The following is a 16,258-nucleotide window of genomic DNA, read 5'->3' as shown; positions in this document are numbered from 1 at the left end:
TGTCCGTTTTTTCGCTGATCAGTCTCTGCCTTTCTATTCTTTTGGTCTATTAAAACAACAGACTGCACACGGTAGCCATCCATGTGCCGTCCGTGTTTCACGGATCCGTGATTTACAGCCGCACAAATAGCAATGGATGTGTGCTTGAGGTCTTAGGCTGGGTTCACATGACCTATTTTCAGACGTAATGGAGGCGTTTTTCGCCTCGAATTACGTCTGAAAAAACGCCTCCAATACGTCGGCAAACATCTGCCCATTACTTTCAATGGAATTACGATGTACAGCCTCGTCAAAAGTAGTGCAGGACACTTCTTGGGACGTAATTGGAGCCGTTTTTCATTGACTCCAATGAAGAACAGCTCCAAATTACGACCGTAAAAGACGCCCCTTAAAACGCGAGTACATGCAATTACGTCTGAAATTCAGGAGCCGTTTTCTCCTGAAAACAGCTCCGTAATTTCAGACGTAATTGCAGTTATCGTGTGCACATACCCTTAAAGTGAGGGATCACACTTCGTTCCTCTTTTTGCATTCTGCCCTCTGCAGTGTTTTATTGCATTGCTCAGCTACAAAAAAAATAAAAATAAAATCAGGATCACAAATTGCAGTCCAATGCTATTCATTTCCTATTTCGGCATCTCAAAAGATGGTGATGTTTATAAGTTGGGGCCCACACTGGTCTCCAGAATTAAGGGGCCCATTTTACAGTTCAGAGTACCGTTCTCTTCGCTTTGAGATCTTTGAATCTGACGGTATGTCCGAAAAATCTGAAGCAGAACGCCTACAAACATCTGCCCATTGGTCTCAATGGTAAAAACGGCGTTCTGTTCCGATAGGCCATTTTTTTTTTTTTGCTTCACAGTGATTCGTTGCTATGTTAAATGAGGCCTTATGTGTCCAGCATTTGCCGCTTGAACCCTCTTTTTGAGCTGTGGGAAAGCGTTTAATAATTTTTTCATTTTTCCCATGTGTAAGGGTTGTTCCTGATGCTACTCAGGTGACTCAGTCTGTGTGGTATGGATAGTCGGGGTTGGCTTCGATCCATACACCTGCTTCTCACCACACCCTGCATTTCAGAAGAATGCAGGCAGCTCTGGAATATGTTTACTGAACCACACAGTTTACCCTCTTTACCTGTTTGATTTGCACATTTTAGTTCTACCATTTAAATTAACCTTTTTCTGCTTCAATCCCTCAATTCCTTGGACTTCTGTCCTCAATCTGTTCATACATGTTAGAACTACTGTGCAGCTGCGGAGATCAGGCCTAGTTGTGCACGGGGATGTTACTGCATAACATTACAGATTTATATGGTGCTTTTTGGATCCGTGTTTCAAGGGTGCATGTGTAGGCATAGTTACCATTCCCTAACCTCGACCGAGGGCGCAAGCGCCGCTTATTCCTATCCACGGACGTAATCCGTGTCTGAAGAAGGTCGGATGTATGGACCGAAACGTTAAACCAATTTTGGATTACTACTTTTCTCTATATGTGAAATTGAATATTACTTGTTGCATAATACCTTGGAGTGCTGAGGTCCCATTTTTTTCTACATATTTATATGCCATTCAGGGCCTGCTGAACAGAGGTGAGAACCCATATTGAAAAGTAATGGTTACCATGACGGCTTCATACTGTACTACCACGTGGGTCCGTATTATGGACCCTTGAGCTCTATGTGCCACTTTATGATGCCTCTGTGAGGTTCTGTATTCTCCCTCAGAAGCAGGGGAGAATAGCACCATAAGGGATGCTTTGTGTGCCTCTATAACTATACAACCCGGATCCGTAATACGTTGTCACGTTTGGATATTTAATAAACTTTGGGCCAGTATAACTAAAAAATAGCTAAATAGTGTGACAAATGGATTCACATATGGGGACAGCGCAAGGACTTGTATTTCCAGGTACCAGTTTTTATGGTAGGAAGAAATGCTCTTTAGTTCTCAAGACATTGCTGTTTAGTAGACATCGGTTATGAAGCTGCTCAGCTTCTTGGTGTCGTGGTCGGCAGCAGTGAATTATGGGCTTTAATGTAGTCGTCATAATTATTACCTAGAATATTTCTATTCAATGGGTGCTTGTTCAAGTACGGTCACGTGGCAGTCAGTGAAAGCTGCACTCCTCCTGGTAGAATCACCGGAGCTGAATCATTCGGAGTGACACATTCTAATGAAGCAGAAACGCTCCTTACATGTCGCACACATCCGTAAACTGCACGACGAAGTTATCTCTGCTGATCAAACACCCTTCCCCTATACAGAATTGACATCTATAACAAGCAAGAGTGTGATAACCATTAGGGTATGTTCACATGCAGTGTTTTCAGACGTAATTCGGGCATTTTACGCCTCAAAACAGCTCCAATAACGGCCGTAAAATACGCCGCAAAAAACGTGAGTTGTTAAATAAACGTCTGAAAATCGGGAGCTATTTTCTCCTAAAAACAGTTCCGTATTTTTAGACGTTTTTGGTCACTGCGTAGGAACATTACCCTAATTGTTATTGTGCTGAAAAATGTTTTGTTTGACTGGCGTCATGATTTCCGTTTTTACAGGAGTCATGACTGATATCACAGATCCGTCATGACGGATCCATTTTTTTTTCTCCGTTGACTTATAATTTAGCAGCATTTCCGTCAGGTATCAGTTTGCTTTTTTGCTGGATACAATACTGCAACATGCCAAGCTATTCTGACCATCAAAAAGCATCTAGTTCACATCTTCGGTAGTGCCTCCGTCAAAGATCGGTCAAAAATGGCAGACAAAATAGCGCAATGTTCTGCGCTATTTTGTTTGTTAAAACAACGGAACCATGGTTGAAACTCAACAGAACCCATTAAAGTCAATGGGTTCCGTTCGGTGCCAATGGTGTCCATCATGTAATGGATCCGGTGCTTCAGTTTTTTACGTTCTGTCCTACAATAGAGCAGAGGAGCAGAAACACTGAATGCAGGTGTAAACAGAGCCTAACTGAGGTGTGAACAAATATCTTGATATTCATTTTTAAATGGCCAAAATGGATTATCTATCTCTGCCCATTCTTTGAGCATTTCCACATCTAAAGTTACAGGGGACTGTTTTTGGGGCCTTAGGGTGGCACACAGACCCATTCCAGCCTGTGGTAATATTTATATGACTGCCTTTATCAATATCCTTGGTTAAAAAGAGACTGAACTTTCTTCATGGTTGGCCAATATTGGAACAATTGTTTCAGATTCTGCTCATAAACGTTTCCTTTTGTTGTTCGTTATGTATCTTCAGTCACTGCGCTTCCTTTGAACTGTTATTTACACCTGAAACAAACAAAATCTTTTTTTTTTTAAGTTGCTTTTGCATGGCCACACTTGCGGCTTATCTTTTCCAAAAATGTTAGGACACCTGCAGCAGCTGTTTGAGTGACCTCTGATTCTATACACTTTTAACTCCTGTTGTACCAGTCATTTATTACGGTGGCATCTTTGCTATATACCCAGGTCTACAAGTATTGGTATGGATGTCATCACTGGTAAACAGTCCTTATAGCTGCTCAGTGTGCTTATTGAAATACCCCATTTTCAATGGATGCCTGTGACATGCCATACAGTGGCATTTGTCACTTATAGGCTCCCATGTAAAAAAAAAAACACTTTTTCCCGCAGGATGGAACAGCGTAGTCTACTACACTATTTCTTACTTTAAAAAAAAAAAAAAAAAAAAAGGGTATACCAATATATACCAGCCTGATGGAGACCAAAAGGAGACTTTTTTGGCCTCTGTTGGGCTAATGGAGCTCTATGGACACTTTTTAGCGCATGCGTCAGGATCTTTCCCAACATACACACTAAGGCCGGGTTTAAACAAGCGTGTGCGTTTTGCGCACGCAAAAAACGCGGCGATTTGCGTGCGCAAAAGGCACTTAACCGCTCCGTGTGTCATCACCATATGATGCGCGGCTGCGTGATTTTCGCGCAGCCGCTATCATTATGACGCTCCGTTTGGATGTTTGTAAACAGAAAAGCACGTGGTGCTTTTCTGTTTTCATTCATCCTTTTCAGTTGCTGTTGCGCGAATCACGCTGTTCGCACGGAAGTGCTTGAAGTCAATGGGTGCGTGAAAACCACGCATTGTCATATGGAAGCACTTCCGTGGGACAAGCGTGATTCGCGCAACAGCACTGAAAAGGATGAATGAAAACAGAAAAGCACCACGTCCTTTTCTGTTTACAAACATCCAAACGGAGTGTCATAATGATGGCGGCTGCGCGAAAATCACGCAGCCGCGCATCATATGGTGATGACACACGGAGCGGTTAAGTGCCTTTTGCGCACGCAAAACGCAGCGTTTTTTGCGTGCGCAAAACGCACACGCTCGTGTAAACCCGGCCTAATCGTTGGGGAAAAAATGTGATTTATATGTGGTCTAGTGGAAATTCTACATTCTGCAGTGTTCATATGACATACCTGGAGCAGTGGGGGCCTTCCCGGATCTCAGACACTGTTAGCACTTTTCAACCTCGCATATTGTGTCATTGTTAATTCAGAAAGCTAAATCCAAAATCAAAACATTATTATTGAAATAAAAATAATAGTTCTTTGAGAAGACCACCCCCTTATCCAAACCAAATATTCTGTAACAGATTTTCAGTTACACCATATACTATTCTTGCTGCACATATTAATTGAGACGACCTCTTTCCACTTTTCATTTCAATTTTGGGTGGTTATTTCAAAGAGGTTTTACTGTAAATTAAATTTGTTAGCAGAATGTATAGAATTAGAGAGAAGGGAGAAATCTATAAAGAGTACCTGTCACGAGGTCATAGAAAGTGAACCAGCAGTCTCCCCTTACTTCTGTCTTCTGGACTCCAGTGGTGCTTTAGTTTTATTTCTATGCCCCCTGTTCCTGAAATATGCCCCCTCCAGATGTTTTGGCGCCAAATATGGTAAAGATTCGCTTACTAGCCAAGAGGGCGTCAACACCAGTGATTCTCCTGAGGTGGAGCTACGTCACAGCCTCTGATGCTGTCCTATCAGCATGAAGCTGCTTCACCCACATCGTGAGGCTCACTGTGAGAAGACTGAGACCGGAGGGAAGGCGGATCACTTCAAATAGCTATATCTCAGGGCTGTGGACCACCTAGAACACTGGTTCTGGTGGCATAGGAAAGATGAGATTCTTATCGCAGTTCTAGCTGTGACACAACCGGAGATATCACCAGTTGAAAACACAGTTGGCAATGTAAGCTGTATACTAAATGCATATACGGTACCCATTCCCGACTGCGATCTTGGTGGCATATGAAAGATACGAATATCATCTTTTATATGCCACCTAAACCTGTTCTAGGTGGTCCACAGCCTGGCATATGAATTTGAAGTGATCTGCCTTCCTACCAGTCTCAGTCTTCTCACAGTGAGCCTCCAGATGCGTGTCAGGCAGCTTCATGCTGATAGGACAGCGTCAGAGGCTGTGAGGTAGCTCCACCTCAGGAGAAGAGGGTGTTGACGCCCTCTTGGCTAGTAAGCGAATCCTTACCATATTTGACACAAAAAAAACAGGGGCTATATCTCGGGAACGGGATGCTGCAGAAATAAAATTAAAGCACCACTGGAGTCCAGGAGACAGCGGAAGTAAGGTGAGACTGCTGGATCACTTTCTTTGACCTGGTGACAGGTCTTCTTTTAAGTAATCTTTACTCAACAGCTAGTATTACAGGTATGAAAGATACAAACAAACAGTGCTGTTAGGCCCTGTTCACACAGAGTTTTTTTTTTAATGTGGAAACCGCGCCAAAAAAACGCTGAAAATGCCTCCCATTGATTTCAATAGGAGGCGTACGCGTTTTTTTTACCACTCGTGTTAAAAAAAGCTTGCGGTAAAAAGAAGTGTCATGCCCTATCTACGGGCATTTTCGCCTCTGATCTCCCATTGACATCAATGGGAGGCAGAGAAAGCGTATTTTGCTGCGTTTTTGCCCATGGCACTCAATGGGCGTGAGCGAAAAATGCCGCGAAAATCACGGCAAACTGCGTGCAGGCAGACCAAAATCTGCCTCAAAATTCTAAACCGAATTTTGAGGCAGAATTTTCCTCCTGCAAAAAACTCTGTGTGAACTCCGCCTAATAGTGAGCTGATCTGGAAAGAAGTTCACAATCCAGTTTGATTTTCTGCAGCTTTTAATCTGCCATTTTACGGCTTAGTATCTTGTGTATGTAGAAAAATGTTACTGAGGAAACATAGGGACTAAATTCTGACCTATTTCGGCAGTAGACAGTTTGGCTACGTTTAGTGCTAAGTTATATCAACCTGGTATGTAACTCCTTAGGTTCAGTATCAATAGAATAGCCATTATGATAAATCAAGCCTCTTTATATTACAATCTGTGGATTTCACTGATCACTAGAATAGGTAATGATAGAGGTTGCCTCACTGTATCATTTGTGATGAGGAATGATGTTGTCTTTCATGGGAGAGCTGCTATGTTTGACTTAGGTGTACGCTCCGATATGTTGCACATGAGTTTAAGGCTGGAGTCACACGACCATGTTACGTCCGTAATGGACGGAACGTATTTCGGCCAGAAGTCCCGGACCGAACACAGTGCAGGGAGCCGGGCTCCTAGCATCATACTTATGTACGATGCTAGGAGTCCCTGCCTCGCTGCAGGACAACTGTCCTGTACTGTAATCATGTTTTCAGTACGGGACAGTTGTCCTGCAGCGAGGCAGGGACTCCTAGCATCGTACATAACTATGATGCTAGGAGCCCGGCTCCCTGCACTATGTTCGGTCCGGGACTTCCGGCCGAAATACGTTCCGTCCATTACGGACGTAACATGGTCGTGTGAATCCAGCCTAAGAGTGCCTTAGTTACTCCCTATCAAGTGTCCAAGCGGCATGTTTCCAGTAAATTGTGTGGGCTTGGACCTGTACTAAACTGTTATCACTTGTAGAACTGGAGGAAGCGATCGATCATTGATGAGCTTCGTATTTTGGAAGACCAGTATTTTGGAGCATTTTGCTTTATTCTGACTCTTATGGCCTCTTCTTGAAGGACACTTTGTTACCTCCTGTTGGTTTTGATGTTTGATCCTTTATTCACCCTCTTTACTTCTTTGGGTAGACGCTTCCACATTATATTGTAAGCCTGAACTTGACAGATCCCAGGAGCCAGTAATCCAGTAAGCCTAAATGTGCTATTCTACCCAATTTCTCATTGCTTGGCTAAAAAAATAAGTCAAACTGCAATCTGAAGTGGTCAATCTAGCTCCTAAAGTCTACAACATTCTGTCCATGTTATATACCATATAGATTAGTCTCAATATCTCGGTGGTTAACCATTTAGCTGCTAGTTCTTTGATTTCTAATCTTGTGGGGTAAAATGGACGTCCGATGCAAATACCAGTCGGTTATTGTGGTATAATATTACGGTTAGGGCTCATGTACTCTGCAAGGAGCTGGTAGGGAACCATACATGTTACATTGGACTGTGTGTACGGAGATATTCTTCCCAAGAAACAATGGATCATGCACCACTATCGAAGCGCTAGGAGGAGCATCAGAGCCATAATGGGGCCATGTGCGTGACCCCTAAATGAACAAATTCAGACAGCCACTGAGTCTCTGCAAAATGGACTATTCATTATGTTCTGCAATGCTATAGTTTCATGGGATCAGACCTAAGACGTACGTGCACATTGTTTGTCGTATACTGCTAGAATGTAAAATATCGCGGTAGAGAAGCACTCAACCTCCATTTATCTGGGCCTGAACAATCTTGTCATTTTGCGAGTATCTAATTGATAGTGTTTATATTACAATGTAAGGGTAGGTCACGTGATATTAAACAACGCACCATGTCTTGTAAGATGGGGAGGTGAGAGGTTAAACCTGATGGGGTTTTTGCTATTTTCTTGTGTAATCGGAGTAAAGGAAATTGTAAAGTGTTGCTTTGAAATTTTCCAGTTTGTGCCCTTAGACTGTAATTTAGTGTTAGGACGTGTAGATTTGTTAATGAACAGAAAAACCTCCTTCAAACCCAATGGTGGACTTCAAAGGAAATACTTAACAAACACGTTTCATATTTATAAATCATCATTATGGTGCTTATTCTTCACTATCTGGTAGGTTAGTGGCTTTTTACATTTGCCAATTGATGTAAGTTCACTGTTTGCTTAGACTACGATGTAAAGTCAACCATGCAATGTCCTTTATCTCCCCATAGAAGTGCATGGAAACGTAATGTGGCACTTTGCCCATTTCAATTCTCTTCTGAGGGTTTTGAAAAAACTTCACTCTTTGTTCAACAATGAGGCATCATTTTTCAAAACCTCTTCAGCTTAAATCTAAGTTTCTTTGGTCTATACATAGCGGCGCTTCAGGAAAGAAGTTTTCTTCCACTGGATTTGCTACTTATTATTTGGATAGCGGGACATACATTTAAGTCAATGCCCGATGTCAACTTTTTAAGCATGCAGCCATGAAAACCTAGAGAAATACTCTCTACATGTGCAAATATTGAGTTGTACAAGAAAACATGCACAACTAAATTTAGATAAGTATAGTTTTTACTGTCTGTCATTTGTGTGTTACCACAAGCCCTGGCGTTCTTAGCGTAGGAGAGCGCCTATCTCTCCCCCCTTTTTTTTTTTTAATTATTATTATATTTTTAAATCGTCCTATTTTTTTTATATTTTAAAATTGGAGTTTACTTTGTCCAGTATCTTTTATGATTGACGCAGTATATGGCCATGAGGGAACCCGGACCATTAGGATGGATCCACATGGGATTACTAGCATCCCTATGGATTCCTATTAATGGTTAATAATAATTAGTCGGGAGATTCTCCTACCGGTTGCAGGGCAGACTCCGCTTTTTGCCTAATGATACTTGTCATTGGGCCACAGTAGAGGCTCCTGTGACATTTTGGTTGGCTTAGAAGACCTAGCAACCGGACAGGGATAAGGGAGTGTGAGGCTACAGTCACATGTTGCGTCATTTGCTGCGGAAAATACGCACCGAAACCGCAGCAATAAGCTGGAAATTTGCAGGTAAAAATCGCACCTAATTGTGCAGGTTTTTAAGTTTTGATGCGTTTTTCGGCGCGGCTTTTAGAGCGATTTTTCCACAGCACTAGACAGCTACAATTTGCAAGGGGAAACGCAAGATAAATTGACATGCTGCAAATTCTAAAAACCGCAGGTCAATTTCCGTCCTGAAAAATAGCGCAGCGTGTAGATGAGATTTCCTGGAATCTCATTTACTATGCTGGTACTGTATTACGCTGCAGATTTGCCGCATGCAAAACCGCACGTAATACGCATCGTGTGCATTGAGCCTTATGGGACAGATGACCGTAAGTTTAGGATAAAAGGAAGGAATATGTGGGGCTCTTGGCAGACCATTCTGCATATACTTGAGAAGAAGGAAAAATGCTGCCCCTCCCTCCCGATAGTTCAGATGTACGGAATGTTTATTGTTCTGTATTATTGCTTGTTACAGCCTTTTTGTTGGAAAGGGGTAAATCACTCAGTATTATGACATTTTGGTAGACTTGAATTTATGGCTAAGCCTGGGTAATAATATCTTAATGTGTGGTCATTAGAAATTGGTTATATTTTAATAAGCGGTTTTATATGGTTAAACATTTAATAAAAATGCAGGGGACAATATTGTATCCACCAACCAGTTTGTGCCTTGTTTATTTTATTTATTTATGGGTTTTAGTAGAGTTTGGTTTGGCTTGTAATCCCATAGGGATTGGTGGGGAATAGAAAACTGGAACTGTAATGGCTTTGCCTTATACACTCCTCAACATTGAACTTACAACACCAAGAAGGGCAAGCTGTAAGGTTCTGCAAATCGAGGAAGTAGCCGGTGTCGCTGAGATCTGCAAATGATCACATTTTCAAGCACCGAACTCCAATCTGTGGCATGTGGGAGGGCATAAAAGCCAGATTGAAAGCAACGTGTTTTTTTTTAGCCACATGAAACCTCAAAAATCAGATTAAGTGGTGTGTGATGACTGTGCGATGCCTCCTGTTTGTCGTTGTGCCAGTTATCGCCACTTGTCACAAACTGAGAGGGACAGAATCCTTGAACTGAGAGAGATGTCAGTATGTTCAATGTTGCATGTCCCGGAGGTTAGGAGGACAGCAACAAAGGGGAATGACAGCAAGAGGTGCACGGAGGCGAACATCTGCACGGACAAATCGTCTGATTGGAAGAATGGTATGTAGTGATCCATTCCGCACTGCAAGTGAAATTTGACGTTCAATCCCAAGCCTAGGGCGTCAGCCAGTGTCGACACAAACCATTAGAAGGTGTTTGCATGACATTGGGCTACGAGCCAGACGTCCAGCTACAGGTGTTCCATTTACCACATGCCGCCGCTCTCAAAGGCTATCATGGCACACAGCAAGACGGCTGGAATGGAGGTCTAACCTGTTCAGCGATGAGTCACGCTTTTGTCTCTAATGCAATTATAGACGGTGATTGGTCTGGAGACCAGGTGGCCTATACTTGCAACCATGGCCTGCAGTGTCTCCGGACTTGTATCTCATCGAGCAGATCTGGGATGTTATTGGTCGGCAATTGCAAAGGGAGCTGCCCGCATCCAATCTTGGTGATTTGCGTGCCCAAGTGCATTCAGCGTGACATAACATTCCTCAGACAACCATTAATAACCTAATTTATAGCATGCCAAGGCGTCTAAGTGCGTGTAATTCTGCGCGTGGTGCTCATACGCTATACTGAATAAATCAAGATGTTTGTATCTTTTGCATATCATTACCATGTCTATAGATCTTTTGATTTCCACAATTCCAAATCTTTTCCTTCTCGGTGTTCCAATTTCAATGTTGGGGAGTGTGTATATGTTAAATGATTTGGCTTAACTTGTTTTGTACATAGGTCATTTTACCTGCTTGAAGGTCTTGCTGGCTTTTTTTCGTCACCTGTCTGTCCCTTCCTTACAGCCTTGCGGCTTGTCATCTACAAAGAATGTGGACTAGGTGTTTGCGATTGTATGAGTTTTATGATCCACCCTTCACCTTTATGGGGTTATAGTTGTTTAGGTGTCTGTGCTTTACTTTCTAGAAATGCTTCTATCATTTGGGTGATATGATTCCTTTATGTAAATTAATTTACATGAATAAGTGCATTAACAAATTAATGAAGTTTTGAAATGGTAACTGCAGTCTAAGGCCCATAGTCCCTGCTACAATATGTACCCATGCGTTATTGCTTCCAGAATTTTCATTGTATTTTATGGTCTTGCAGTATCACATGCAACAGTTTCTCAGCCTTACCTTCCAAATGTTAATGAATGGGTTGAATGGCATATATATATAATATATATATATATATATATATATATATATATATACACATATACACATACTGTAAGTGTGTGTGTATGAGTGTGTATGTGTATATGTGTGTGTGTGTATATATATATATATATATATATATATATATATAATATTTATTTTTTTATTTCTTGACTCTTTATTATCAGTGCTGTGTTACAACTACATTTGTGAATTATATTTTTTTGGAATGTTGACTGCTTTCCTGTAGGTGGAAAATGGGAATATAACTCTTAAATGTATTTTCAGACTGAAGCAGGCAGCAGACAGAAGAGCATTCCTCATAGGTTCCCAGACCTCCTCATGAGCAGAAAAACTTCACAGTGTTGGTGGGCAGCAACTCTCACCAGACAGAAATAGGTAAAATTCCTTTTTTCTTTTTTTTAATTGAGGTTTATATATTGGGGTTTGGTTAGAATAATTAATCTCTTAATTGTTGAACATATTATAATAATATTACAAATAATAGTAATTTTTAGATATCCTTCTGAAAAACAGTTGTCAGCGTTGTTTTACATCTGCGTTCTTCATTTCCGTTGCTCTAATTAGTCATAGGAGCAGAACTACGAAAATGAGGGCAGAGACTGATCTGTCGCATGAATGGCACCAATGGCGCCCAACGGAATATAATGTGGTCTGTTGAGTTTCTGTCAAAGCGACCATCCTTCAACTAGACAAACTAGTGCTGCACTATTTTGTCTGTCATTTTTACTGGATCTGTTGTGGATCCTCTAACGCAGATGTGAACACAGCCTGAATCCTTTCTAAGACTAATAAAGTTTTTTATTTTGCACATTGTTAGAAGTAAGCAACAATGTATCGGGCTCTCCTATCTCTGACATGGCACAGTCTTTTCACTTCGCTAAAGCATGTTATAATACCTATTTTGAGTTTGGTTGAAGTAGGCTTTAAAAGCTATTATTGTTCTCTGGTTCACAAAATTAATGCATAATTGCTGTTGTAGGTCACTTGGATTCCAATTTTGAGGGTTACACTGTTGGAGATGAGGACTTCAGAAGAACAAGCAGCCACCACAGTGTTGCAAAGACTGCTGCAGGAGCAGCTACGTTACGGGAATCCTAATGACAACCGAAACTTACTGGCCTTGCATCAACAAGCTACAGGAAACCTGCCACCTTATGGTGGCGGGCAGTTATCTCAGAACGAGGGACTGAATCCTCAAGACCCCCAGTTAGTTCCACATGCTGCCCGCCAGGAGCCACAAGGGCAGGAGATCCAGGTGGAGAATATGATGGAGAAGCAGATACCATTGAGAGCTCAGAACAGTGAAGAGCTCCCAACTTATGAAGAGGCCAAGGTTCAGTCTCAGTACTTCCGTGGACAACCTCATACCAGTGTTGGAGCTGCTTTCTATGTAACTGGTGTGACCAATCAGAAAATGAGGACTGAGGGTCGCTCCACAGTCCAGAGGGTTAACACGGGAAAAGTTCATCAGGACGATGGCCTAAAGGACCTTAAGCAGGGCCACGTGCGGTCCCTTAGTGAGCGACTCATGCAACTTTCACTTGCGACTAGTGGTGTAAAGGCCCATGCCCCTGTTACCAGTGCCCCTCTTTCCCCACAGCCAGGAGATTTCTATAAAACCTCTGGATCAAATGAAGTATACAAAAATCATTCACACAGTGGTGGACAAAAGATGGAACACAGGGGACCTCCTCCTGATTACCCATTTAAAAATATTTCCACACTACCGACTCAAGGAAAAGCCAAGGAATTGGGGCATCATTATGCGGATCCTAGAGGCAGTCAGCAGAATCGTTCAGATGGGCCAATGCTCCGTTACCAACATCCTCCAGAGTATGGTTCTTCCAGGTAGGCTTCTTTTTCCTGCTACTTCGGTTCACATAACTTCTTATATGTATGGCATGAGAACTGTTTCAGCATCCTATAATTTCCATGTGAAAAAGTATGTGAGTGCCTTCTTTCAAGTCTGAAAAAATTGGCTATTAGTCAAAACTCTGAGGCATTTATGTCATATTGACAGGATATGTCCACTCTCCATGAAAGTCTATAGGAGATATAGAAACCGCTAAGTAAGAGCTTAAACTCGGTCTTCTGAGCTCCCACAATGCAGTCACCCGCGAAGTCCTCTAGTAGCAGTAGGCCCCGTTATATTCTTGTCCAGTAAGGTTCGCTTTAAAGGGGTATTCAGGCCAAAAACATTTATCACCTATCAAATAGTTGATTCATGTCAGATTAGTGGGGGTTCAACCAATGGGATCCCCAGTGAACGCTAGTACAGGGGACACTGTTTTTTACCCTCCCCCCCCCCAGCCACACCATCATGACAATGAGGACTTTGAATGGCGCAGAAGTCGAGCATCTGTTCTGCCACTCTATTCAAACCGTCGCGCAAATAGCCCAGCAATTGGACCCCTCCAATCTCCGAAAATTTATCACCCATGCAGTGGATAGGTGATAAATGTTTTTGCCTGGAATACCCTTTTAACCCCCTAATGACCAGGCCTGAAAAGGCCTTAATGACCAACTAATTTTTTTTCCTTTTTGTCTCTCTGCTTTTCGGCAGCCAGAATTATTTTATTTTGTCATTGACGATGCTATAAGAGACCTGGTTTTATGCAGGAGAAATTGTATTTATTTTCTGTGCAGTTTGGATATACAAAAAATGTACTGTGTAACTTATGTTATTTTTTTGCGGTGTGAATATAAAAAAAGTCACGATTTTCTGGATATTTTTTTTTACATTTTCCCATTCATGTTTCTTGCTAAATAACCTAGGTTACTACAGTCGTGTAGATACCTAATATATGCAATAACATATATTTTATTCTAAATAATGAATTGTTTTTTATATTTTGGACTTTTTATTATTATTATTTATTATTATTATATATTATTATATATTTTTTATTTTTATTTTGTTTGTGGTTTTTTGTAATCCCATGAAGGGATAACTTTTTATTTACCGCTTTATTTTTTACTTCTAATGTATTCGCATACACCTGAATGCTAATACATTACACTGTGTCACTATAACATTGGCTGCTGTTAGGACAACACATAGTGGGCCCTAACAGCAGGCATACTAAATAGATGGCCCTGGGGTCCTTTCGAGGTCCCCAGGGATTACTTCAGAGGGTTCCCGCAGTCTCTGATTGCGTCACTGGATTTCCGGTGACTCGATCGAAGAGGGGACTCCCCTATTGACCATGCTTTGCTCACAGACTGTAGCGATCAAAGGGTTGAACAGCTGGGGTCAGAGTTTTCTCCGATCCCAGCTGTATTCAGTTCAAGATCTGTTAGTAACGGCTCCTGCTTAGAGAATGAGCGCTAACTGGAGTGCTCAGAAGCCTTTTCTACAGTGACCACAACAGACGTCGCTGTAGACTAAGGACCTGCACCCCCTACCATCAAGACAGTGGGCGGTCGTTGCGGGATTAAATATATATTTATTGTACTGTAACCTGTGGAGAAAGACAGGTGTGCTGAACATTAGATCTCCTTAGTTGTGGACATTTTTATTCTTGGGCATTTTATCATGTGAACACATTTTAAAAGATTTTTAGACCGACTACCATTGACTTATCTCATAATAGACTATTGGTGACATGGAGGGGACTGTGGTCCACAATAGAATAAAGCTCTTGGCTCTTTCAGCATCATACAGAATACATGGTGTCACAGCCCTCATGTTGTATTCTGCTGGCAAGTTTGCAGTAAGAATTGCAGAACATTTTAAAGTGGATATTTCACTTCTTTATGCTGCCCTGTCTGAGGGCAGCTTAAAAAGTAGCAGCATGCTGATTTCAATGTGCTATTACTTATTTAGTAACGTTCAGATTTTATACTTCAGGCTAGCGATGCTGCTGATGAATCCAAGTATATTCATATGTATGTCTCTGTATTGGAACAAAAGTCTCAATCCGTGTCAAAGTGCCCTTAGACAGGGCAGCATAAGGGCTAGTTCACACAGAGTATTTTGGCACTGTGTTTGATGCAGAAACCGTGCCAAAAATATGCCCAAAATCGGTTCCCATATTTTTTAAACGCTTGCTCGCTTAAAAAAATTCTTGCGGGAAAAAGAAGCAACATGCCCTTTCTTCGGCCGTTTACGTCTCTGACCTCCCATTGACATCAATGGGAGGCAGAGATTAAATTTTTCGAAGCGTTTTTTTCCTGCGGCGCTTAATGGCCGTGTGCGAGAAATGCTGAAACTGTTCTGTCGGCAGGTCAAAATCTGCTAGATTTTTCTGCATGCAAAATACTCGGGGTCTAAAGAAGTAACAGATCCGCTGTAAAAGAGAGCAACTTAAATATTTTCATTAGGGAGCCATGAGTTCTGCAACTATTTAACGGATTCTTAGTAATTGACTCCAAATTTGAAACTTAATTTTACATATAAATAGCTTTGCCATCATCGAGGAATTTTTAGGAGAATATTTACACTTGTAAATATTGGTATGTCCACCTTTGCAACCAATGTTTTATTTTTATTTCTCCAATGTGTCTAAGGCTCTGACATCTGCGTTGGAGGGCTTTGTTAGGAGCCTCTGTTGCAGATTCCATAATTTTTGATGGCAAAATGACAGAAACCATGCTAGAAACTTGACGGAACCCATTAAAGTCATGCGACTGCTTCAGCGTTTCCGTTATTCTGTTCCTCGGACGGAACAGCATAACGGAAAATCTAGTGTAGATGTGAACAGAGCCCAACATGACACTTTGCAAGTAGTGTTGATTAAAAATCTCAAACAAACCCAATGTATTCTGATTTTAATCTGGATTTTCTTGTTTATGCTAAAAAAAACTACCAAGACGAAATTCTTTAACATAAGGGAAAGGGGATTGTAATATATAGTATACCGATTATCAGAATTGTCCCAGAGGAGCTATGTGTAAAATGGACAATTCTAATAATATAGTAAG

At 41.5% G+C, this 16,258-nt stretch overlaps 1 protein-coding gene across 1 annotated transcript in view; it reads left to right on the top strand.

The window, feature by feature from the left end:
• Positions 1-16,258, top strand: part of AMOT (angiomotin) — a 63,319-nt gene that overhangs the window by 20,091 nt on the left and 26,970 nt on the right. Inside the window, exons 2-3 of the mRNA XM_075835839.1 lie at positions 11,600-11,710; positions 12,315-13,183. Of these exons, the coding sequence (XP_075691954.1) occupies positions 12,354-13,183 (830 nt within the window). The 5' untranslated portion in view covers positions 11,600-11,710; positions 12,315-12,353. The remainder of the gene's footprint in view (positions 1-11,599; positions 11,711-12,314; positions 13,184-16,258) is intronic.

Source organism: Rhinoderma darwinii, chromosome 8 (genome assembly GCF_050947455.1).
Source record: "Rhinoderma darwinii isolate aRhiDar2 chromosome 8, aRhiDar2.hap1, whole genome shotgun sequence".
In the NCBI taxonomy this organism is placed as follows: domain Eukaryota; kingdom Metazoa; phylum Chordata; class Amphibia; order Anura; family Rhinodermatidae; genus Rhinoderma; species Rhinoderma darwinii.
This window is presented reverse-complemented; position numbering and strand designations above follow the sequence as displayed.